The sequence below is a fragment of the Synchiropus splendidus genome, chromosome 5 (genome assembly GCF_027744825.2).
Source record: "Synchiropus splendidus isolate RoL2022-P1 chromosome 5, RoL_Sspl_1.0, whole genome shotgun sequence".
In the NCBI taxonomy this organism is placed as follows: Eukaryota; Metazoa; Chordata; class Actinopteri; order Syngnathiformes; family Callionymidae; genus Synchiropus; species Synchiropus splendidus.
In genome coordinates, this window is record NC_071338.1 from 16,135,001 (window position 1) to 16,158,016 (window position 23,016).

Below are 23,016 nucleotides of genomic sequence, written 5' to 3' on the forward strand. Positions count from 1 at the left end.
TTGGATTTATTTAAATGTATTTGACCTTTTGATGTTCATATTCAGGTATGCTACCGAGTCTTGATGCAGCTGTGTGGACAGTACGGTCAGCCTGTCCTGGCTGTCAGGGTCCTGTTTGAGATGAAGAAGGCTGGAGTCCACCCAAATGCCATTACATACGGCTACTACAACAAGGTGAAGTACCATTCCAATGCAATTGTGTTCAGCAAAAATTGTAATGGGTTGTTGTCAGGTGAATTTTTTTTTGGCAACACATTTGATATTTTCCAGTCATTATGGTGACGTACTAGTGAAAAAAAGTCATAGTAGTTTGACAATGTAGACATGAATTGGAAAAAAATGGATTTTGAAAAAAGATTCTAACATTTATTGCTGTGCCAGTGAGGAGTTCTTGCACAGTACATATTACACAGTAATGACCATAAACTCTGGCATGTCCCTCTCTATGTAGATTTGCTGCTGATTGACACTCCATGATGTGTTGAATGCAAATGTTGTCCTCTACAATTGATTCTGTTGGTGCTTTGCCTTGGTCCCACATGTGATCGGCTGTGTATCGTGTTTTCCCTGTGCCGTAATTTAGAAGCAGACAGATAGTTGGACTTCACTTGTCCACATGCAGCTGTTCTGTATTTCCTTTTCTGCTGCAGTGCAGGAATGTGGATGTGTTATTTTTGCTTTGATCGAAAATGTATTCAACATTATTTATACTCTCCAGAGCTCAGGTCATTTTTGGTTCACTCATTTTAATGAAGACCAAAATGCCGCGCTAGATTCTTTCTGCTGAAGGCAAATTGAAATGTATTGTAATGGAGCTCTAAATGTGATACATTGTTGTCAACATGATCTTCTTGTTCTTGTTTTCTTCAGGCTGTCTTGGAGAGCAAATGGCCTTCCAGCACCAGAGGTGGCTACTTCCTGTGGATGAAACTGAGAAACGTGGTTCTTGGTGTCGCCCAGTTTAAACACGCTCTGAGGAAACAAAACCTACTCACGCAGAGCCCATTATCAGGTGAGTTCTATAATCGTACATACACACTTCCTGAAAACATGGATAAAAATAATGTTGCTGCAATGCAACAGATGTCATTAGTTATGACTTTTGGTCGTACTAATTGTGAAAACATCCAGTGACACCATGTGGAGAGGTGACAAATTGCATTTATAAGAGACCAAATCAGAGTCAGCATCCATGCATTACTGTACATTGTAATTCAGAACATCAGTGAGTCCCCAAAGCTTCAGTGCTTTTGGATAAAGCTGCTGCTTATTTTTGCCCTTTCCATACCCCAACCAAAGTGGAGTTATTGTTCCGTTTGATCTAAAGATGCACATATTTTAGTTCCATAATTTAAGGTGAGCATAGTTTTTAATGCTTCTGATAGTAAGTTAGGAAACGCATTGCCTTTCTGTTAACACCTGATGTTTTTGTGCAGATGGCAGTGACCTGGATGCTGTGAGTCATAGCAGCCTGGATAGCTCGGCTGACACTAACCTGGTGGAGCAGGGCCCCTTCACCACTGACCCCATCAGACTAGACCCTACTGATGATAGATCTAGCACAGGTACAGCCACAACTCCTCCAGCTTGACTCCATCTCATGTGTCAACCTTCATCTGATTTCCCTACTTCATCTCACCTTGCTCACTAACAATCCTTGTCCCCATTTTCACCTTCAATTACCTCCCCTTTAATCCTTGTATCCTGTGTCCATCGTCATCTATCGCCTGACTGACGCCCTGGTTTTCCGTGGTGGTTTCGTCTCTGCTTGGTATCAAAAACCCTCCCTTTCACTCTGGCCGTGCTTGTGTTGCATGCAGTCGGCTATGGCGGTGTGGCCATCAGACATTCTCATAGCAGCAAAGTCAAACCTTACACAGGTAAACCTTTTCTCTCATTCACCATGCTTCTTGATGTTTCTTTTTCACTGGTCATTGACTTTTATCTCCGACTTTCACCTCAAATCCATCACTGTCAGTAAACTGTCTTCTCTCTTTTCACCCTTTTAATGTTGTTTCACTGTTTTATAATGTATTGTTCGCTCTGTTTTTATGAAACTCCTGGGTGTGAATTTTCAGCCAAAATGATGAAAGGAAGCTTCCTCTCGCCACACAGCAGGAGGGAAGATTCTCCGTCTGCAGTTTTTTCACTTGAAATGAATTTTTCTTCTTGCCTGCAGTTGCAAGTCACTTCACTAACGGTCTGCAGCCTCTTGATTTAATGATTTTAGACATATAAAAACAAGGAGCTTTTCCAATAAAAAGAAGTATGGAGTGCACATCTCCTATCCGTTGGTTACCGAAGAGACCTGAGATATTTTAAGAGACAGATGAGAGAGCCAGCCTGAAGTGATGACAGATTGTCTATAAAACATTCAATGTAAACAGTGAGACTGCAGTGGCAGATCTCTTAAGGGCACGTTTTCCGTAGTCCTTCATCTCGTAGCTTAGCTGTGGCTTGCTCTCCTCTCATCTGCTGCGTTGTAGCTCCCGCATATCAGTTGATTAAAGAGAAGAAGCGCGAAAAGGTCCTCAAACTGTCATCTTCTGTTTTGTCTAGCTGTAATTGAATTGCTATTTCATGCAATTTGTGAGATTAAGACTGTATTTGTGTTGTTTAATATGTACATATACAATGAAATTAGTCCGATTTAAAAAAAACATGGCAGTGGGTCCCAAAACCAGATCAATTGAAAAACACTCATGTAAAAGTAAAAATAAAGTATGCTTTTTACAAGTGCAAAGGTTAAACGGAAACGAAACGTTTCATGCACTTGCAACGAATCTTGCACACTAACTTTTTACAGTTTTCTTTTTTTCCTGAATATCCTGAACATGACTCTAAGTGAAAGAGTCATGAGTCACAATAAGTGCATTTTACTCTATTGCCATTTTTTCATTAACACTGAATTTTGCTCACCTACAAGTATCCAAACTAAATTAGACAAATCGGGAAGGTAAATGATCTTCTGTGTCATATTTCTCTAGGAGGTCAGTCGGATCTGGGTTATAACTCTCTGTCTAAAGAGGAAGTTTGGCGAGGAGACAGCGCTGCCAAAGGTTCTGCAACGGACAAATATGATAAAAAGGAGAGCGACTGCAGCTCTTGTGAGTAACCCATATTTTTTTCCCCTTTCTGAGTCCTACATTGCCATCTCTGTAGCAGCCACTGGGATTTCCTCCTCCGTTCTCTTCCTGCTTTTATTTTTGTCTACCCTTGAACAACGATTTTTGTTATCCTTTTGTCTTCCGACTGATGTTTTCCTTCAGGCACCATGGGACACAGTGATAGACCTTGCTCTGCAAAGTCAAAAGAGAACACATTTGTAAGTTTAATATTTGTCTTTAGTGTCAGAAACGGAAAGCTCCAAAGGAAGCAAGGACTGCCTTTCTCAGTTGGACATGGAGCTCGGTTCTACTTTCAAACAGCGCGGTATTGTTCGGAGCAGCTATCCTTATGGTGATTCGTCCTGCAAACCCAAGAACTCCTTGAGCACAGGTAACTATTATTGTAACTGACACTGCCATGGTGGTTGGTCATGCTGTTGTATTATACACCTAAGTCAACAAGTCGGTACGCACGCTTGTGTTTCTGTCATAATCCCACTGGTGCACTATTTATTAGACGTTTTCAATGTTAAAGTTCGGCTAATGCATCCTCAACAAATAATAATAAAAAAAAAATTCTCCCTGGCTTCTCGTCAGACCACGTGGCAGGCCTCCTCTTCACCTCGTCCCTGAATGAGATTGGTGAGGTCCAGACCAGAAACTTACTCAGGAGACACAAGAGTACCTTGGAAGAAGTGGTCGGTGGTGCTGTCAATGGCTCCGGTCCAGACTGGCAGGGGGTGAGAGGCCGACGTCTGTGCGGAAGAAGCAGTAGTGGCAGTTATGTTCTGGGCCACGATCTGGCGCGTGACCCACATAACAGTGTCGCACAAATGGATGATGAAGCCTGTGCCAAGATGAGCCGGAGGCCCAAGTCACTCAATCTGCATAGCTCGAAACAGTTGGTAATGGATACAGCCCATCACAGAGAGGAAGAGGAATACGAGGGACCAGAGCTCAGTGACGAGGAAATTGTTCATAATCTGGAGGACATTTTTGATTTGGAGGATGTTGATTTAGACAAAGGACTGAAGATGTATCAAGGCCACAGAACAAATATAAAGAGCACTTTCCCTTGTGGCTCCACGTCGAGAAGAGTTGTCACCCGGACTGATATCCAGGCGGGAAATGATCCTCTGTCCCTGCTAGCAGCCGAGTCGGAACAACCGACCGTGGACTCATACTCAATCGGTAGTGAGACTCCGAGGGCCCGAAGACACCTGGCACATGAGATCGAGCTTTACATGAACAACATTGGCAGCCCACTAAGCAGCCGGACACCTAGTATGGACTTCCAGGACCCGGACAACCCAGTATTCCCATGCTCCACTTCACTATCTGGTCCCCGCAGAGCCAGCCTCCCTCACCACTCCCCACTCAGGACTTCCAGTGTGCAGCGTTCTCGCACCTTCCAACCTCCTTCCCCATCAAAGCCTGTCTCACATCAGAGTTTGTGTTCATCCCCACCTTCGTACTGCTCCAGCACTACCCCTAGTCCCAGCCCAAGGCCCAGTCCGTCCAGGGAGAAGACGGACAGGAGGAGCCTTGCGTCCCCCTCACCGTCTTCCTCTTCATTTTCCCTGGACACACTGATCCCACCAACGCTTGATGTGTTCAAGAGCAAGATGTTTTCTGCTGGGAAGGGTGTGGCTGAGAAGGCCAGTCGTTGGTATTCTAAAGTAGCCACCAACAGCACACCGTCCAAGGTAAACTCTTTTGAAATGACTGAATTACTGTTAAACTTTAACTTTATGTGTATGTATTAGAAGCTCTTGATGAATGGGCTTTTACATTTGGGTTGAAATATTGACTTACCTGTCCAATTTTTGAATTGACTTTCAGTTATAAAGAATTCAATTCAAAATTATGAAGAATTCATGCTGGAAGGTTCATTGTATGACAATTACAATATCACTAATTGCAGTCGATACCACCAAAAATAGGTTTAACTCAATAAGGTCTGACTCAATGAGTCGAACTGAAGTGATTATGCTGCCCTCGCGTGGTCGTATTTAGTCCCTCTCGCCGAGTTCTGTCCACAAAAATGTCCACGTCAGCCCAAGAAATAAACATTTGTGACGCCTTGCTCAGCTCACACTGACAGTTTCCAAACAGAGGGTCAACTTGCTGCCAAGCCACTTAAAATATAACCCATGCAAGTCTTGGGCGACCAATCTGCCTGTCTGCTTATTCTCACTATAGGTTTTCGGGTTGCTGAGGACTAACCCCCTAACATTGATCTGATAATCTAGTGCTGGATTTTCTGGGGAAGGATTTATTGCAACGTTTTAATCATCACTTAATATTTCAGAGTTTGTTACACAGTTTTTGTGTGTGTGTTTTACCGGTGCATTATCAACTCAATAAGTAGATTTCATAAAGCCCCTAAGAAAAGTGAATTTGAAAAGTAAAATTGGTATCATAAAATACTTCACATTCCATTGTAATATTCTGTATAATGTAAATATGTTCCCAAGTAGAAGTTGTATCACTTTTTTTTTCTTCCATCATTGAGCATCCAATCACGTCACACTATATAGTCTGTATTGTAGAAACATGGACCTCTGCTCCTTGGCTGTTTGCAAGCTCTGGAAAATCTCAGTTGACTCAGAAGATTTTGACTAATCCTTTGACTTTACAGCGAGGAGGCCTGGTGCAATCTTGCCTGCACCATATATTTTCTGCTAAACATAAGACTGATCAGGTCCACATTCCAACAGCTATTATTACCATTCTACTATGATGGTGTTTACCTTTCCTATGCTTCTTTTTTTTTCTCTGAAAAAGCGTACTTTCAGTGTTGAAGACCCGGATTGTTCTTCATCACCTGATGATGATGATGATGATGATGACTATAGAGAGTCAACAAGCTCTACTCGCTCCTTGCGTAAACCTGTCGGTCCGGTAGTGTCGCAGCTGACCCCACGAAGAAGCCCCGCTCACAGCAGGCTGCAGAGCCCCACAGCGGGGTCCAGCTTCAAAGGACCCTCCTCATTACTTCAAGGTCAGTCAAATGCTGTGGAAAACAAACAAATAAATCTAATCTGATCCATCATTTGCGATTCTTTTTTACACGTACAGATCGTGTCGTCTCTCCTCCAGACAAGTCGGACCTCAGCTCCTCACGCTACACCAGCAACACCACTAACACTAGCAGCACCAGCATATTTAACAATTATGCTATGGAGGTGAGCTGCGACACTTTCGTTCATAGGGTTCCAGATGTTTGTAAAACACACTTCTTTGATCTGTCTTTTTTCAGCTGCTGATCTCCAGCTGCTCGTGCTGCAAGACCTGTGAGTGTCTGGTGTACGACGAGGAAATTATGGCCGGCTGGATGGCTGATGATTCCAACCTGAACACAACCTGTCCCTTCTGTGGAACTCCCTTTCTGCCATTTCTCAATGTGGAGATCAGAGACATGCGAGGCCCTGGCAGGTATTTCCCCTCAGTCCTCAAAAAATGCAACACAACACAGCTGTATGTATACACACTTGTTAACTCATATTCTGTCTGCTCATTTTTTTTGACAGTGGTTTTTAGGGTTTTGCGAACTGAAATATAGTAGACATAGTCGCATCACATCTCACAGCCGACTACCGTAATTTCCGGACTATAGAGCGCACAGGAATATTAGCCGCACCTACTAAATTTAAGAAGGAAAATAGATTGTTCATTCATGAGCCACACCGGTCTATAAGCCGCAGGTTCAGTGGTGCTGTCTGCGCTGTGGACAGGTCAGTGGTGCATAGCTTAAAAAACGTTTTCAAAACTAGTTTTGATTTGTTCGCCCAGACAGCGATCAGACCCTTTACTGCCCTGCATTTATCATATTTGTGTGGAGTCGCACTTTACACGTAGTTTACACACGTGCGAAAACAGCTTGTCACGTGAATTCATCTATTTCGTCGCCTTTGATTTAATCTGATTTCAGCCTGTGAAAATCCATATATTAGCCGTGCTGTTGTGTAAGACGCAGGGGTCAGACCGCGAGAAAACGGTGGTGGCTTATAGTCCGCAAATTACAATAAATATCTTCATCAGTGTGTGAATATTCTCCAGATTTTGAGGCAGTCAAATTCGTTCTCTACACTCCTACTGCACAACCTCACTCATCTCTGCACCCGGGAGGAGTTTTCAAGCTCTCTGACTTTGAAAGAACCACGCTCACAAATGGTGCTCAGATTGAAGTGACCGGTGTCCGCCATCTGTGTAAAGTGTAAAGTAGGAACTACACCAAGCTCCATATTTTGTGGCTTGGCTTGTTTAAACAATGTTGGAGGTCTCAATTTTGCGTCTTCTGTGCTTAAAGTGTTAAGTCATTTTTGAATACAAAGACGAACTTGAGTATTCAATCAGTGCAGAATAAAATTCTCTTGACACACCATGATCTGTCATGATCTCTAGGATGTTCCTGAAGGCCTGCCCCTCAGTTGACCAGGTGATGACCTCGTCATTCTCTGCATCAACTGGATTCGGCACTGGAACTTCCAACATGTCCACACCAGGTCCAGCATCTGCTGTGTCCCCTCCGTCTCCCATTTCCAGTCAGCATCACAACTTGCTTGGTGGGAGGTATTTGATTATTTACTACATCATATCACTGCAGTCATTCAGGCGTCCAAGATTATATGAAACTTGTTACTGTCGGTAAATGAACTGGAAAATGTGTAAGGTTTTAAAAAGTCACATTAAACTCACTCAAACTTATCTCTCTACGAAGGCACCAGTCCAGTAGAACTCAGGGAATTGATATTCCTGATGAAGCTTCCAGACGAAATCACAGTTTGCCGGTCTCCGGGAGCCTCCCGTGCCGCCTCAGCGAAGCAACTGTGAGTCCCAAATGAGGGTTCTCCCAGCAATGTGTTCTGTTTTGATACAGAGTCTCTCATAACAGGATCCTCTGAGCATGGACTGGAGGCTGCACAACCCAGAGCCAGTGACAGTACCCTACCTGAGTCCTCTAGTGCTGTGGAAAGAGCTGGAGAGTCTTCTGGAGAACGAGGGGGACCAGGTGATCACTGAGCCTGGCCTGGTTGACCACCATCCCATCATCTACTGGAACCTGGTCTGGTATTTCAGACGACTGGACCTTCCCAGCAACCTGCCCGGCCTCATCCTTACCGCGGAGCACTGCAATCGAGACTCCACAGTGAGAGGAACACGAGACAAGAGTGAAACACGTTGATGTTCTGATCCGTCTTTTATCACTGCAGACTCCTCGTCACTGGATGTCAGAGGACAGTAAAGATGTTCTGATCCAAATCCTCTGGGACAATCTGAAGCTGCACCAAGATCGTGTACAGCCGCTCTACATTCTCTGGAACACGTACAGTGAGTTACTCTCTTGGTACTTAAAAAAAAAAATTAAAAATATTGACACTCAAGAGCAACAGCATAAGTAATTCAATCGTAAGTGTTAATTGTGGAAGGAAAATGCAATGTTTGAACATGGAGTGAAGTGGAGGCAGCAGTATCTGACTACAGAAGATGTAATTCATCTTCTTGGTGCTCACAGCTGTCGTCTGCTCTCTGTTTTTCAGGACTTAATTGTTCTCTGTTGTTAGAAAGTGAGTCTCTTGTTCTCTCTCTCTCTCTGTCTGTGTGTCGTGGTGTTTCTGCTCCATACATCACTGTGACGTCTGTCCACAGTCCAGCCATGTTGGAGTCTGTGCCAACGTTAATCTGTCAACATGAACGTGTTTTTAGCTCTCAAATACACTCGACCTCTGTATTTGATTCTTTAGTGAGTGCTGTAGTCTTTCAGCAAAATGTCTGCATTATTTTAGGTTAACATTAATAAGCCGTCGGTTCTTTTCTTCAGTAATCGGCTCTCACTCACTTGTTAAGTAGCTTTGCATCAAAATAAAATTGAAAATGTTCTGATTTACCAAGTCATTATTGTTATTTTTATTATTATTATTATTGTAATGCGAACTCATCCACGTTAATGTAAAGGTCCACATTTGACCTTGTTAACTCTGACCTCTGGTGTGTTCGTCAAGATGTGGGTTACCCTCTGACCCGCACCGTCCTGGAGCAGGAGAGCGTGATCAGTAAGGAGCTGCTGCAGAACGTGGTGAGGAGCATTCAGAGGAACGACGTCAGCAGACCCATGGCTCAGCTGCTGCAGCTCCTCGAGCAGACACCCGGGGTCACCAGGCAAAGGTCGGTGTTCAGTTTCACCCATTAAATATGCGGAACTATAAACTATTAAAATCTCATTTAAATGTCATATCTGACGTTATTGACTGTCACATATTGTTCAAACTGATCTAGCATTCTGCTGTCATTTTTCTTGTTCAGGAGTTTGTACAGGGACGTTCTCTTCCTCTCTCTGGTGGCTCTGGGGAAGGAAAACATTGATATTGGTGAGTTTTTCCCAAGAATTATACTTTGATGGTTATGTCTGAAACATTAGCCTTTAAAGTATGTGCACATGTCAACAACAACAACTCATTTGTTGTCACTAGTGATAGCCAAATGAATCCTGAATCACCAAGGCATTTCCCCCCTTTCCGTTGGGATTGGGTTCATTTTTATCAGCGCTCTACTGACACCTACCGTCCACAGAAAGGTATATCAGATGCATATCAGAGTTAGGTTTTTTTAACCATCGATTATAACCTTTCGTGTTTGTGAAGAATACAGCATGCGATCAAATTAATAAAATAGCAAAGGTTTTTCTGGGCTCACTGCATATGGGAAAATACGGTATATAGTCTGGAATCACACTCAGGACCTGAGGATCATGATGCAGAAATCTTACCACTTGACCACGGTTGTTAAGCTATACAAGATGTGTGCTGTGTTTTGAAAAGTCATGTCTTATGTTTTTGGTAGCTCTGACAAAAGCACTGCAGCGGCATCAGTCGGTGAGAAATCCTTCAGACAAAAACTCTAAATAAATAATTCCGAGGCTGACTGAGTGATGAAGTAACTGAGTGTAATAACTGACAAACTGGATCACTGAATGGTATAATATTCTCACTGAACTGACCGACTCGGTGCCTGATCCAAAGCCTGATGCACACAATGCCATGGTGGTCGAAACAAGACCTTGTTTGCTGCTGGTCACGTGACTTCTTCCTCACAAACGTGCGCCTCAAAGCAAGACTTCATTTGACCCAACCACATCTGCGTGACACCGGCACCGCAGCAGCGCTGGCCCACCACTAGTTGTCACTGTGAAGCTAGTGTTTCTCCTCCAATTGCTGTCATGTCTGTCGGTTATTATTGTGTTTATTCTGAAATGAATATTGTTTATTCTGTAGTTTTACATTAATATTTTTCTTATCTTGGAATTTTTCTCATCTATTTAATGAACATATTTTTGGTGGAGTCACTCGCCGCATTGTGTAGCCCTCCCTCTGGAGGATGGATGAGCCAGTCTGTGCCGATGTTTGCTGTAAGAGCTTCCTCCCCTTCTCTTGCACAGATGCCTTCGATCGTGAGTACAAGTTGGCCTATGACCGTCTCACGCCCAACCTGGTGAAGCTGACGCACAACTGCGACCGTCCTCCCAGCACAGGCGTGATGGAGTGTCGCAAGACTTTCGGGGAGCCGTACCTGTAAGGCCCCGCGTCACTGCTTTAGGAGCAGCTCAGGAATCCTGGGGACGACTGTGAATGTCGGCTGTGCTTCTGTTGAAGAAGTCTGAATGAGTGAGAATGAAATGGCACTTTGGTTGATCCTGACCCGCCTCTGGACCGTTGATGTACAGATATCAGTCCTGTTGTAGTGTGTAGCCATACTGCTTCCACGTGATGATCAGCAATAGCTTCAGCTTTATTGATATCAAAGGAGCTTTATTTCTTTTGAACACACGTCCGGTGTTCAACTCCTGCATGAGATCTCAGTGTCTGACGGCACTTTTTACCAAATCGTTTTTAAATAATGGCCACTTTTGTTGGTGTCCTGTGACCGTATCATTCCACAACAACATAGTGCGTTTTTAAATGTGTAAAAGTGTTTAGTACATTCACATACTCTTCAGCTGTGACCAATTTAAAATGAGGCTTTTGCAGTCAAGTTGGTGTCCAGTCGGTTTAAATGAGTCACCAGTGTGGATGGACAGTCTTTTTTTTATCCCCTTTATTTTTTGTTCAAATTCTCCACTGTTCATGGCAACAATCTAATGTTTCAGTTCAGCATCTAGAATCCTGTGGAAACAACACTGTCAATGGTTCGTGAGCACAACTAGCATAACATATGTAACAAAGTGTTTCCAGAGAGCAAAGTTGAACGTCCCCGAGCCTCCTCAGTGAGCTCACTGGACAGAGGGAAGGAGGGGACCTATCGTTCAGAAGTGCCTGAAGGACAAGGGGTTATGTAGAGAGAGACTCCCTGTGAAGACAGGAATTGGCTCGTACTGGAAGGAAGAGGTCACCCTCAAGAGTTGCCGAGGACTCTTTCACTGACAGACACTGGCCTTGTGTCACCTCCTGTATTCACGCACAGCTCAGACATCCATCTTGATGTCAGATTTCTGTGTGTGATCACAAGAATTTTACACCACAGAAAGGAGGATTCACAGTCTTTTGACTGTCTGAACGTCTCTTGTCTGCCTGTGACATTACGTTCATTTGCAGCATTATTGTGCTATTGTTTCAGTGTTGGCTCCAACCAACTGGCAACATCAATAGATCATCAGGAGAAAACAAAGACTAAACACAGTAGTAGCCGTTCAAGCGCTCCACTGCAGCCCTGTAGTGTCTTGGAATAATGTGAACCCCAGCTACTCATTGCGTGTGGAACTGAGGGTGGCGCTCTCTCTTCATACACAAACCCAGAGTGAAGTCCGGTTGTGGATTGCGATGACACACACCATATCTGATTCCTGTCCGGAGCGTGACTTGACGCTGCACACGTCATCTGTTCTCTCAGTAGCATGAAAGCGTTTGAAGATCACAACCTTTGGTTTCCTGTATTTAAAATGTTTTTTTTGTTACCTCAGTATCTCTCACCTCTGCTCATACTGAATCAATATTTATCATTTATAATATGTTTAAGGACTTCACCTGTATAACACCAGTATTGCTGGTCAGGAGCCTTTTCTTTGAGGTTGTGTCAGCCGTGTCTCTCTCTGCTGGCGGGGCAAGTCATTGACGTGGACGTCGCTGCAGTTGTAGCCGAGTCATGACGTGTTTTCAGCTGAGAGGACGATTGAATCCTTTCACGAGCCCCGTCCGAGGAGACGCAGTCATCCTTCCAGTAAACTGTTCACCAGCACTTGTAGCAATCTTTCTACAGATCACTTAGGAATTCTATTCTGCCTAGTCAGCATTCTTAACCAAGTGAAGTTGCCTAGTGAGTATTTTGGCTTCTGAAACTCTTTGTTGTGATTCACCAAAACGGAGGTTGAGGGAGGGCCGGGCGTCAACGCTGTAGGTCTCATGATGTCAACCCAGGGGGCGTTCGGATGGAAACAAGCTTTAATATTCAAGGCCAAGACATAAAAAAGAGCAAGGGAATATGGGGCATTGTTTTTTGTAATGTGTTTTATAACCATACATGTGGACGAGTCACGTATGTACAGAGAATTTCATGGCGATATATTGTAAATAAAAGTCTACAGTAATGAATGTGCTCTCTGACTGAAGCTCAACAATACACAAGCCGTTCTGTGAACCCATCACAAATCGACTCTTTTGTATCAGAAATGAAAAGGTTCATTTCTTCAATAAACACACTTTTTAACAGTTAAAAAATAACAATTTATTGCGACATAAAATAATAAAAACGTTGACCAACATCCTGATGGATCCAACAGTGAGTGATGAGTTTCATGTCCAAAACATAATTGCAACAAGAGTGTGAGATCCTCACAGGCTTCTTCTGCTCAGCAGCTCAGAGCATCAAGAGGAATCCTCTGAAAACCACCACTTACTTATCTTTCCCTCACCACGTTCCTCTGCTCTGACTGGCTGAGCTGTCTGAACAGGAGCCTGTGATGTGTCACACTGTTCGACACACAACACATGTAATGTTCTGTTCACACAGCTACAACACCATACACTGACAGACGCACAACCTTTGTCCTTATTTCGACTCACTGGACGTTACTTTCTGTAGCACCTAACACACACACACACACAAGGACGAATTAATATAGCTAAGTAAACACACAACACTTAAGTTGCATCCATTTTTCAGTTTTGTCTGGTGTCAGAAAGTGATAGTGGAAATTTCATTCAGCATCGGTGCGACACTAAAATTTGAATTGATGTCCTATATGGACTTGAACCTCAAAGAGTCAGTTAGAGATGATTGACAAAATAGAGTTTATCTCTCTTGTGTTCCGGTAGTTGCAGAACACAATTATTATTATTATTATTATTGCAAACTTACAATAATTTTGAATATTTCTTTATTATTATTTTCATGGCAGACTTCCCAGTGCCAAACATGACACATGCTAAATTTGTTTTTACTTAAATATCGTGTTCAAGTTAAAACTGTAAAGCACTTTGTGACCTGTGGGTGCCGTAATTCCACCAATATTTCTGGTACAGTCGCTGCTAAGTTTGTCCGTCATGCAGCTTAAGTGCGTGTAAATCAGGTTAAACAACTGAAGGTTTAAAGTCTAAATGCAGGTGGGCAAAGAATCCTGACTAAATCTGACTCACCAGACTTTCTAATATTAAATTTGTATCATTGAATGTTTTATTTTTAGTAAGTTTAGTAAGTGAATTTCAAGTTTGATTTTTTCTCCAAAAAAAAACCCAGAAGTTGTTATTTAATTGATTTGATTGAGTATTTTTATTTAATTAATTTTATTTATTTATTCATTTTTCTTTAAAAGTTTTATGAAATTCACTTTGAAAGAAAGAAAAGACAAATGTAGTTGAGCACAAAGCTACTCAATGATAGAAATTCAATCCAGTACAGTGAGACAGATTTACTTGCATATTTAGTAAAAAAAATCCAAATTCTACTGTACCACTGAATGCCCATGAGGTGGACGCCCAGTGGGCACCTGTTCCCGTCTCCGGTCTCAGATGGAAACAGGGCAGATGAGGATCCGATCCTCCAGCATGACACTCAGAACCAGAAATACAAAGTAAAGCGCAAACATTGTGAAGCCCAGCTTCCTGCTCATCTTCCAGCGACAGACAGCGATGGAGATGATGACGAAGAGGAGCATGAGGAAGAGCAGCACGATGGCGCAGAAGAGTCCGTTGGAGCTGACGGCGACGGGCGCACCGCGGTGTAGCAAAGTGAAGATCAGCCAGGGGACGGGAAGACTGGCGCAGAGACGACCGTTAGATGCTCATTCGGTGCAACACCAGTGGTCTGTGTCACTCACCCGATAGTGATGTCGAAGATGTTGCTGCCCACAGAACTGGACACGGCCATGTCCCCGAGACCCTTGCGGGCCACTATCACGCTGGTGATCAGGTCTGGAATGGACGTTCCAGCTGCAAGGATGGTCAGACCCATGATCTCCTCCGAGATGCCAATGGTCTCTCCGATCTGGGTCATAGAGAAGCGGCCTCGACCTCAGCACTCCTGGACTTTCTGCTCTCACAGTGGACAAAAGGGAAACTGACCTGATGCGCCCACCACACCATCAAGTAGGAGAAGACTGCAATCCACAGGATGGAGCCCAGGAATGTCACCACAAAGTAACGTCTGGATTCCTGCGCATGGAGGAATCAAAGAGTGAGAGGACGGGGACTTTGCAGTCACGTCTGCTGTCAACACGAGACACACAATACACTCTCATGAACAAGACTGGATTTGATGTAACTAACAGAACTGTGTTTCCTTGCATGGCCACGGTTGCCATGGCGATTATGCTGATACGTACCGGATTGCGGACGTCAGGCAGCGTGAGCCACAGTGGGAAGACGATGGGGAGAAGGAAGAGATAAGTGGCCTGCTTGCGTTTTGTCTCTGGCCACTCCAGTGACAGCGGCTCATTCTCCTCCTCTTCCTCCTCCTTTCCATTATCATCATCGCTCTCTTCGCCATCGCTTGCTTCGCCGACCCCGCTCTCTTCTTCGGTGCTGGTCTGAGACACATCCGACCTCAAACCTTCTGCCTGCCGGTGAGACGGACCAGTCATGGCACTGTTGATACGCCGCACTCTTTCCTGTGTTTGGTACCTTTGACTTCTCTTGTGGCTCATTTCCATGAGGCTGCTGTGAAGTGGACGGTTCTGCTGCGCCGCATCCTGGTGCTCCTGCCGCACACGACTCAGATTTCAGCTTGTCATCATCATCTGGACAAACACAGAAAGAATATTCCAGTTGCTCCTGACAGCAAACCAAAAATAAATCTGCGACACTGGTGGTTTGAAGACAAGTGGCCTCCCATCATGCATGAACACACAGAAATAAATGGATCGGCACGTGCGGCTGATTGAACGAGAGCCTTCAGAACCCAGTAGACCCACTTGGCCGTGCATCTGCGGCTCTGAAGCACCTCATCACAGTCAAGGGTGACGCACACACATGCCTCAGCTGATTAGGCTCAACAACCCTCGTCTGCTGCAAACCGTTTCTGCTCTTAAATAAATGGTCGGGAGAAAAGCAACAGTGAGCAGCCAGCAGCCTCTTGCTCATGTGAGAATGGTGTTGTAGTCAAGACCACGGCAACCGAGGCCAAGACAGTATCGAGACTGGGGAGTATTGAGACCAAGACGAGACCAAGACATTTGGAGGTTTAGACCAAGACAAGACCAAGATATTTTGGAGGTTGAGACCAGGACGAGACCAAGATATTTGGAGATCAAGACATTTGGAGGTTGCGACTGAGACGAGACCAAGATATTTGGAGATCAAGACCAAGACGAGACCAAGATATTTGGAGGTTCAGACTGAGATGAGACCAAGCTATATGGAGATTAAGACCAGGACGAGACCAAGATAGTTGGAGATCAAGACCAAGACATTTGAAGGTTGAGACTGAGACAAGACCAAGATATTTTGAAGGTTGAGACTAAGACGAGACCAAGACATTTGGAGGTTGAGACCAAGACGAGACCAAGATATTTGGAGGTTCAGACTGAGATCAGACCAAGATATTTTGAAAGTTGAGACCAAGACAAGACCAGGATACTTGGAGATCAAGACCAAGACGAGACCAGGATATATGGAGATCAAGATCAAGACCAAGACGAGGCCAAGATATTTGGAGGTTGAGACCAAGACAGTTGGAGGTCGAGACCAGGACATTTGTAGGTTGAGACCAAGATGAGACCAAGACATCTGGAGGTTGAGACCAGGACGTGACCAGGATATGTGGAGATCAAGACCAAGATGAGACCAAGATATTTGGAGGTTGAGACCAAGACAGTTGGAGGTCGAGACCAAGATACTTGGAGACTGAGACCAGGAACAGACCAAGATGCCATAAGTTTGGCTTGCCATCTGGTGGTTTCAGCCATTTATCAGTGCAGTATCTCTCATGCTCCTTTGGATTAGATGGTAAAAGGAAATTGCAATGTCCCTAGTGGTGGAGCACAGCTGGTGAGCCAGTCAGCATTTATGATACAAATGAATTACTTTTTTTCATTCCTGGAATGAGCCACCACAAGCAGCCAGTCTTTTGAGAATCCTAACTCATTTACAAATCGCAGATCAGACGGGAGTCAGTCGAGTCTGACGTTCCACAGTCCAGAAAGTGTTGCCTTGTTGCACCAAAGACAAAAATACATGAAACAACACAGTGTAAGAGACGCCACAGTTTCCATCACAACACTCAAAGTGGGACTCACCTTCGGAGTGCTGCTGCTGTGAGGAACCCTTGAAGGGCTTCACTCTGTTCTTTGCTGTAATTTAGAGAAACATGCGGCGTGACCTGACTGCTAATGCGCAGATATATATGGAGGGACGGGGACACGTCTCACGCCACTTCAGTCAAGGAGAGTGGAGAATGACATGCTATGCCTAAACCGTAAACTCATTATACTTCATTTAATTCTATACACATATTATTATAAGATTTATTTCTATAACATAATTACAAATAAATACAATAAAATAAATGACAAATAAACACACAAAAAGTGGTGAATAAGTGGTTTTTAACTGTGATATGAAGACTCTATTAAAAGTGTTTTTATATACATTTTAATTATTTATTTTGAGGGACAAGAATACTATAAAAAAAGAGCAATACTCACAAAAGATTGACAAATTAGTCTTACAATGATACAAATAGTAATGAAGCAACCTTCAGTGGTTTCTCCTGTAGTTCCGACCTCATGAGGGCCACTTATACGCGGGCACATGGCCCCCAGCATGTGTCCCCAGGTCGCTCCAGCACACACAACAGGCCCACCACAGACTGGTGAGGACACCCTGGGCAGCACTGCAGTCCCAGTAACTCCAACAAGACCAGCATTCTCCCTCACTCAGTGTCACAGTTTTGGGTTGAAGTGCCCTTATTCCAAGGATCATTTTGACATTTCTATCTCTACAAGGTTGAGCATGAAACTAACTGTAACACCATGTGTAGCATTTCTAATCTGCAGTCCGGTTGTGTATGCTCTGAGGAGCCGTTGCTGCTCCTAAACAATGACCCCTAGTTTTACACAGCCAGCACATGAAAATGAAGTAGACAGCAACTGCACATCACTGAACACACACAGTATGACGCTAAACATTCCCACCACAACAGCAGACAGACCAGTCTCTTACCACTTCTCCTGACTGAGCCATCCCCCCTCACATCACCGTTAAAGGACGTCTCTGGCAGAAATACAGTGCAACATTATTTCAGTTTTCCATGCAGCTATGATCCAAACACGTCAAGGCAAAATTTGATTTCATATAACTTTTATAGAGAGTTTCTGGCCGCGTTTGAGAGGAACATTCGTGACAGTTGGCCACCATAGTTATGTATTATCAAGGGATATTGTTTCATTTTGGATGTAAATGCACTGTTATTTAAATAACACTGAAGCCAGTCACGGCACTGGGAACCACACGTCACCGGAACAGGACAGCGTTGAAACTCACAACAGACAAGCGTCTGCCGTCATGGAGGTTCTCTTACCTTGAAAGGACCGACCCAGGCCTGGGTTCCTGACAGACCCCTTTAACACTGTGTCTGGCGAAAACCACAACAGCGTCATTTGTGACACATTCACACACTTTTTCCCAAACTCACACCAAACCCCTCTGGCTCCTTCCATTATTATATGAGGTTCTCCACATTTTAAAATGCATGCAGCTTTAAAAAAAAGTTAAGTGACTGAACTTGATCTTTGCGGAATTCAGTTAACTTTCAATGGAACGCTTTGTTCTTAGAACCTTTTTTTTACCTTCTCCAAGAGGGTCAAGTGTGTGAATCATTAGTTGGAAGATGGTGTTCCTCAACGATGTGTTGTGGAGAGAAGCAGAGCTGCCCCCTCGCTGAAGCACAGGGTGAACCTGCGGCAGAGAACAGAGCTATACAAGTGCGACCTCTAATAATAAACCTTACTCTTCATATTCTCTCACCTTGGGTCTTGTTTTGTCCTCATGTGGACCTGGTGGCCTGATGACCTGTGGGTTCAGAGGCTGGTCCGGTTCTTCTCTCGAGTGCTGTTTTGAACCCAGAGAAGGAGGAGCCAAAGGTCCAGAGGGAGGTGTGGCTTCCCTTTCCTGTGATATCAGTTTTAAATCGTGATTATATGACTACACAACACCCGATTTTATATACATTTAATCCTAAGATTCTCATCATAACCAAATAAAATATGATTATTTAAATAGTAAACACCAGCGTAAACAAGTTGCATTGCAAAAAATGATAGCATTATTTTCTCTTTTAGTCCTGAGGCACTACGTTTCCACAACATTGGTCAATTGATAAAGAAAACATAAGCAGTTGTTAAGCAATATAGCGCATAAATGGTTGAGAAATTAACAAAGGGAAGAACATCTTCAAATTTTCACAAGTTGTATTTAGAATTGAAAAGGTGATGACTTCTAAAAGCTGGAATCTAATACCAGCGTGGCTGCAGGTTACTGCACCTGGAACACTTCCATCACGGGGTGTTACATGTGTTTCTGAGACTAGTTTCTGCTCAGTGCAACCATCAGTGTGTATAACAGGCCCACAATGGGAAAAATTCAGACCGTTTCAGTACAGATTTTAAGCAACACACACAAAGAATGTAAATATAAAAAAAAAGAAAACAACATTGATAGATATGCATAAAAGCTGGCTTCCAATGAAACTATAATATCATTGAAGCGGCGACTATTTTCTTTCTTTATTTTCCCAAAACTTTAGCGCACCAAAACAAATAGCTATCTTGAAAAGTGTTAAAAAGTTAAAACACAAACTCCATAAGAAAGGATGAAACTGTTATGTTTGGTCATGGAACCTGCTTATTAAAGACGCAGCAGCTTTAGATTAGACCATATTTCTATGACATCTGTTTCCATCCTCAGTGAAGCAGACATCCTGGCAGATGCCTTTCACATGCTATGAGCAAGGAAAACTCCTGTCCACTTAGTCTGGCTTGTGCTGCGTTCAGGTTGGCATGCACTTCCTGATTCACCTTCTTTTGCATCTGTTTTGGGCAAGATTCATTCACTCAAACTGCTCCATAACAGAGGTACCACTTCTTGCAGGGGTGCATTAACTAAGTACTGCATTTAGTTATGTGACGTGAGCACCGTGACCAAGAGCTGACAGCGACGTGGCAGCCTAGATCTGTAGTGTATAGACTGTAGCAGAGAGCCAGGTTTGCACCAGACTCATGAAAGACACAACACTCATCACGAAATATAGACACAAACTCCATTCATTCACTGACTGTTCACCACGTTAGAGGCCAACTTTAGTCGTATCACAACACATATACATTCACTTCTGTGATCAACTTCCCTTAGCTATAGACTGATCACTGCTTGGTAGAAAACAACCTCTCGAACAGCTTCGTTGCAACACTGACTCCGTGAGTCAGGATATTCGCTCAAATGAAATCTGTTCACTGATGTGTTTGACATCTTCAAATAGCAGAGAAAAAAGTCCAGCAGCTTATTTAAATGGGACATTTTGAATGGGAAAGAACTGTTTACCACTGAAAATGTGAACAAAACTAGGTAGGATTCTGCAGCAGAGCTACCGACTGCTTCCTTGTGTGTCTCAGTGAATTGGTGTGTGTGCGAGACACCTGCAGTCTTTTCTGCTCAGCATCAAAGGTTTGGACACAAACACAAACATCACCTGTTCAGACAGACAGTTCACTGTCCACAGACAGATAAAAGCTCTGCATGGCTCGGCAGCACCTGAGCAGTGCTTGTGTTCTCTCTGGTTGAGGTATGACAACTTGCATATGCATTATTGATCAGGCGTGGAGTCCATTCTATATTCTGTTAGGCTGCATCAGTAGCAGAGGAATTCCTCCTCACTTGTCAGTGGATGTAGTGGTAGCACTGACCTTCTCTGGCTCTGCGGCGCTCCACACTTTGACCACGCTCATGTGCTTGTTGAGCTGCGACTTGGCCGCCCGCTCGATGCGACCGTTGAACTTCATGAAGCTGACGTAGCTGATGTAGCCCAGCACCAGCATGGCGCTCTCCCACCAGTGGATCATGTTGTCCAGGAAGAAGACGATCAGCATGAACAGGTCCACGATGTAGAAGGTCACATCCCGGAAGAGCGGCCACCAGGTCAGGTGCAGTATCTCCCGCGAGAAGATGGCACACATTCCGATCACAAACAGGATGTTGAAGACGGCCGAGCCCACGATGGTGCCGATGCCGACGTTGCTGTGGGAGATGAAGACGCCGATCAGGGAGGTGAAGAGCTCCGGAGCTGAGCCTCCAGCAGCCATGAAGGTGGCGCCGGCCACGTCGTCGGAGATCTCCAAGCGGTTGGTGATGACCTCCAGAGCGGGAACAAAGAACTCATCGCAGACAATGGCCAGGGCGACGAACATGTAGGTCATACCGACGACGTGCAGCACCACCCAGCCCCGCCGCCTCTTCTCCACACTGAAAAGGTCCTCTGGGTACTCCCCCTGTTTCTGGGAAGGCTTCGAAGGTGGAGGAGTCACAGTCACAGGTGGAGTCGGGAGAGGTCCGGCCTCCACATAGACACATTGTTCTATATCTGTCCTGTTGACTTCTATAGGAGGCACTGTGCTCTCTGGGAGTTCTTCCACAACCTCCCGAACATTCACCTTGACTTTGTCTCCGTCTCCGAGCGCTGACGGCACTGAGACTCTGTGGTCAGCCCGCCTGACCTTCAGAGTCAGAGCGTAGAGGACACACAGCAGCAATCCCAAGAGGAAGAAGACAACACGTTGGCGTGCGAGTCTCCGTGGACGGGACGGCATCGTGACTCGGAGTCCAAACAGGAGCTTATGTGGGATTCATGCCTATGCCGTGATGGCTCCAGCATGGTCAGCTGCTGAGGTAGAAGAGGTTGTTCCTTCCGGAGGAACTCATGATTTGACTCAAGCCGGCCTCAACCTGCAGAGAGCAGAGGATGCACAGGGTCTATGGCTCTGTAAAACGCAATAAACTTCCAAACTCTGCATGACATTCCTGAATCAGAGTGGAGACTCACCCCATATTATAGGAACACACAGCTCATTTGACTGCAAGAGTGCAAGCAATACGATGCTCCACTCCAAGTCTCTAGAAGACGACCGTGCTCCGAAGTACACTCTACTTCTCTAGTCGCTTAACTTCCCAAAATATTCCAAAGCCAAAGTGTGGACGGAGCGTCGTCCCATCAGGTCAGTAGAAGGTCCTCAATGAGATTCAGCCTCTATGTTCCCTGTGAACTGGTGACCTACTGTAGCTAAGGTTTGTCACCCCCAGTCCTCTGCACCCCAACCCCGCAAAGACACTTAGAAAACGAATGAATGAAAGTTTTTTTAAGCTCTGGAGAAGAGAAAAGAAGTGAAGTGAAGGAGAGCCGAGAATGTCCTCTGAAGGGAGGCAGGCGAGTGAGAGTGTTGGGGCGCTGGTGGGGGATGCAGACAGACACCTGTTTCTATGGCTACATAATCGCCGCCCGAGGATTCTGACGAAACGGTGCCACTCGGACGCGTTATACGCCAAATCAATTAACCGTTCAGTCATTCCAATTTGCGCATTTGTTTTTTTCTGACCGCGAGCTCGAACACGGTTTCGCAGACGAGCGAAACGCATAAAAGAAACGCAGCAGAAGATGAGTCAGAGCCTTCGCAAAGATGAACTCGATCACGAGACGAAAGCAGAGCGGCGGTCCGCCTTACCTGCTCGGCGCCTGCGGAGCCTCCAGCTGCGCGCAACGCACGCAGACGCGCTGACTCTGGGGTTTGGAGAGAGCCGCATGTCAGAGCTAGGAGAGGCTCAGCATAATACAAGTAAGAAGCTTATCAGCCGAACACATCTCACCTTCTTTGTCACACTAAACTTTCAGCATCACCCTCCGCGGGGTGGGGGAGACCGGAGGGGGCGGATTTTTGGGGGGTGGAGAAAGCTGATCTGCTTAAACCGAGCACGAGAAGGAGAAGTCTGCGGTAAATTCGGCGTTTGCACAAATGGGAGTGTTCTGCCATCAACCATTTTATCGAACTGGGGGAGAAGGTGGCCAGGAAAGGATCGTAGGAACGGTTCTGGATATAAGTTAAATGAGAAATAAAGTCTGTTCGTGGATCATAAAAAGGAAACTTATGCTAGGTTTTTGCGAATTTGTATTTAATTCTAGTAAGTTTTATATCAAACAATTTCTTATTTTGTCTTCACTAAATACATACTATTATACTTTCTATGGTGATGTGTAGTAAAGTGCAACTGGGGGCAGTAAAACCGAGACGTTCCAGGGTCAGAGTGCAGTGGACACCTCTCTTAACCGGACGTGAATTGAACACCATATGACTGACTGCTTATACTAGAAAAAAAGGTGTGATGGACGACCAGAAGAGATAAGGTCAAGACTATGTTTGTCGTGAATCAGCTGGCAGGAT

General features: G+C 44.6%; 2 protein-coding genes across 7 annotated transcripts in view; one reads left to right on the top strand and one right to left on the bottom strand.

The window, feature by feature from the left end:
• Positions 1-12,823, top strand: part of LOC128758553 (C-myc promoter-binding protein-like) — a 33,172-nt gene extending 20,349 nt beyond the window's left edge. Inside the window, exons 17-34 of one of the 4 annotated variants that reach the window (XM_053864606.1) lie at positions 46-174; positions 871-1,012; positions 1,437-1,565; positions 1,821-1,880; positions 2,988-3,107; positions 3,349-3,498; positions 3,705-4,813; positions 5,895-6,111; positions 6,189-6,295; positions 6,370-6,545; positions 7,515-7,682; positions 7,831-7,939; positions 8,005-8,259; positions 8,324-8,441; positions 8,651-8,677; positions 9,113-9,275; positions 9,414-9,478; positions 10,546-12,823. In XM_053864606.1, coding sequence (XP_053720581.1) covers positions 46-174; positions 871-1,012; positions 1,437-1,565; positions 1,821-1,880; positions 2,988-3,107; positions 3,349-3,498; positions 3,705-4,813; positions 5,895-6,111; positions 6,189-6,295; positions 6,370-6,545; positions 7,515-7,682; positions 7,831-7,939; positions 8,005-8,259; positions 8,324-8,441; positions 8,651-8,677; positions 9,113-9,275; positions 9,414-9,478; positions 10,546-10,682 — 3,381 coding nt within the window. In that variant the 3' untranslated portion in view covers positions 10,683-12,823. The remainder of the gene's footprint in view (positions 1-45; positions 175-870; positions 1,013-1,436; positions 1,566-1,820; positions 1,881-2,987; positions 3,108-3,348; positions 3,499-3,704; positions 4,814-5,894; positions 6,112-6,188; positions 6,296-6,369; positions 6,546-7,514; positions 7,683-7,830; positions 7,940-8,004; positions 8,260-8,323; positions 8,442-8,650; positions 8,678-9,112; positions 9,276-9,413; positions 9,479-10,545) is intronic. The other 3 variants (XM_053864607.1, XM_053864608.1, XM_053864609.1) reach the window with 3 other exon arrangements.
• Positions 12,622-22,440, bottom strand: LOC128758555 (sodium/potassium/calcium exchanger 1-like). Of its 3 annotated transcripts, XM_053864610.1 has the most exons (11): positions 22,303-22,440; positions 20,494-21,529; positions 18,560-18,703; positions 18,382-18,490; positions 18,114-18,167; positions 17,756-17,806; positions 15,218-15,333; positions 14,920-15,153; positions 14,660-14,749; positions 14,416-14,582; positions 12,622-14,353 (listed from the first exon to the last, which is right to left on the bottom strand). In XM_053864610.1, exons 2-11 carry the CDS (start codon positions 21,391-21,393, stop codon positions 14,104-14,106), a joined length of 2,115 nt encoding a protein of 704 aa, XP_053720585.1. In that variant the 5' UTR covers positions 21,394-21,529; positions 22,303-22,440; the 3' UTR covers positions 12,622-14,103. The 3 variants fall into 3 exon arrangements, with proteins under 3 accessions (XP_053720585.1, XP_053720586.1, XP_053720587.1); XM_053864611.1 differs by lacking the exon at positions 17,756-17,806 and having other exon boundaries at positions 12,623-14,353; XM_053864612.1 differs by lacking the exons at positions 17,756-17,806; positions 18,114-18,167 and having other exon boundaries at positions 12,623-14,353.
• Between the last annotated feature and the right edge of the window lie 576 nt (positions 22,441-23,016).

Coding starts and splice junctions, on each gene's coding strand:
- LOC128758555 (XM_053864610.1), bottom strand. CDS start 21,393: ATGCCGTCCCGTCCACGGAGACTCGCACGCCAACGTGTTGTCTTCTTC. Junction 14,750..14,919: donor TGCCTGACGTCCGCAATCCG/GTACGTATCAGC, acceptor CTCCATGCGCAG/GAATCCAGACGTTACTTTGT. Junction 14,583..14,659: donor TGGTGTGGTGGGCGCATCAG/GTCAGTTTCCCT, acceptor TCTATGACCCAG/ATCGGAGAGACCATTGGCAT.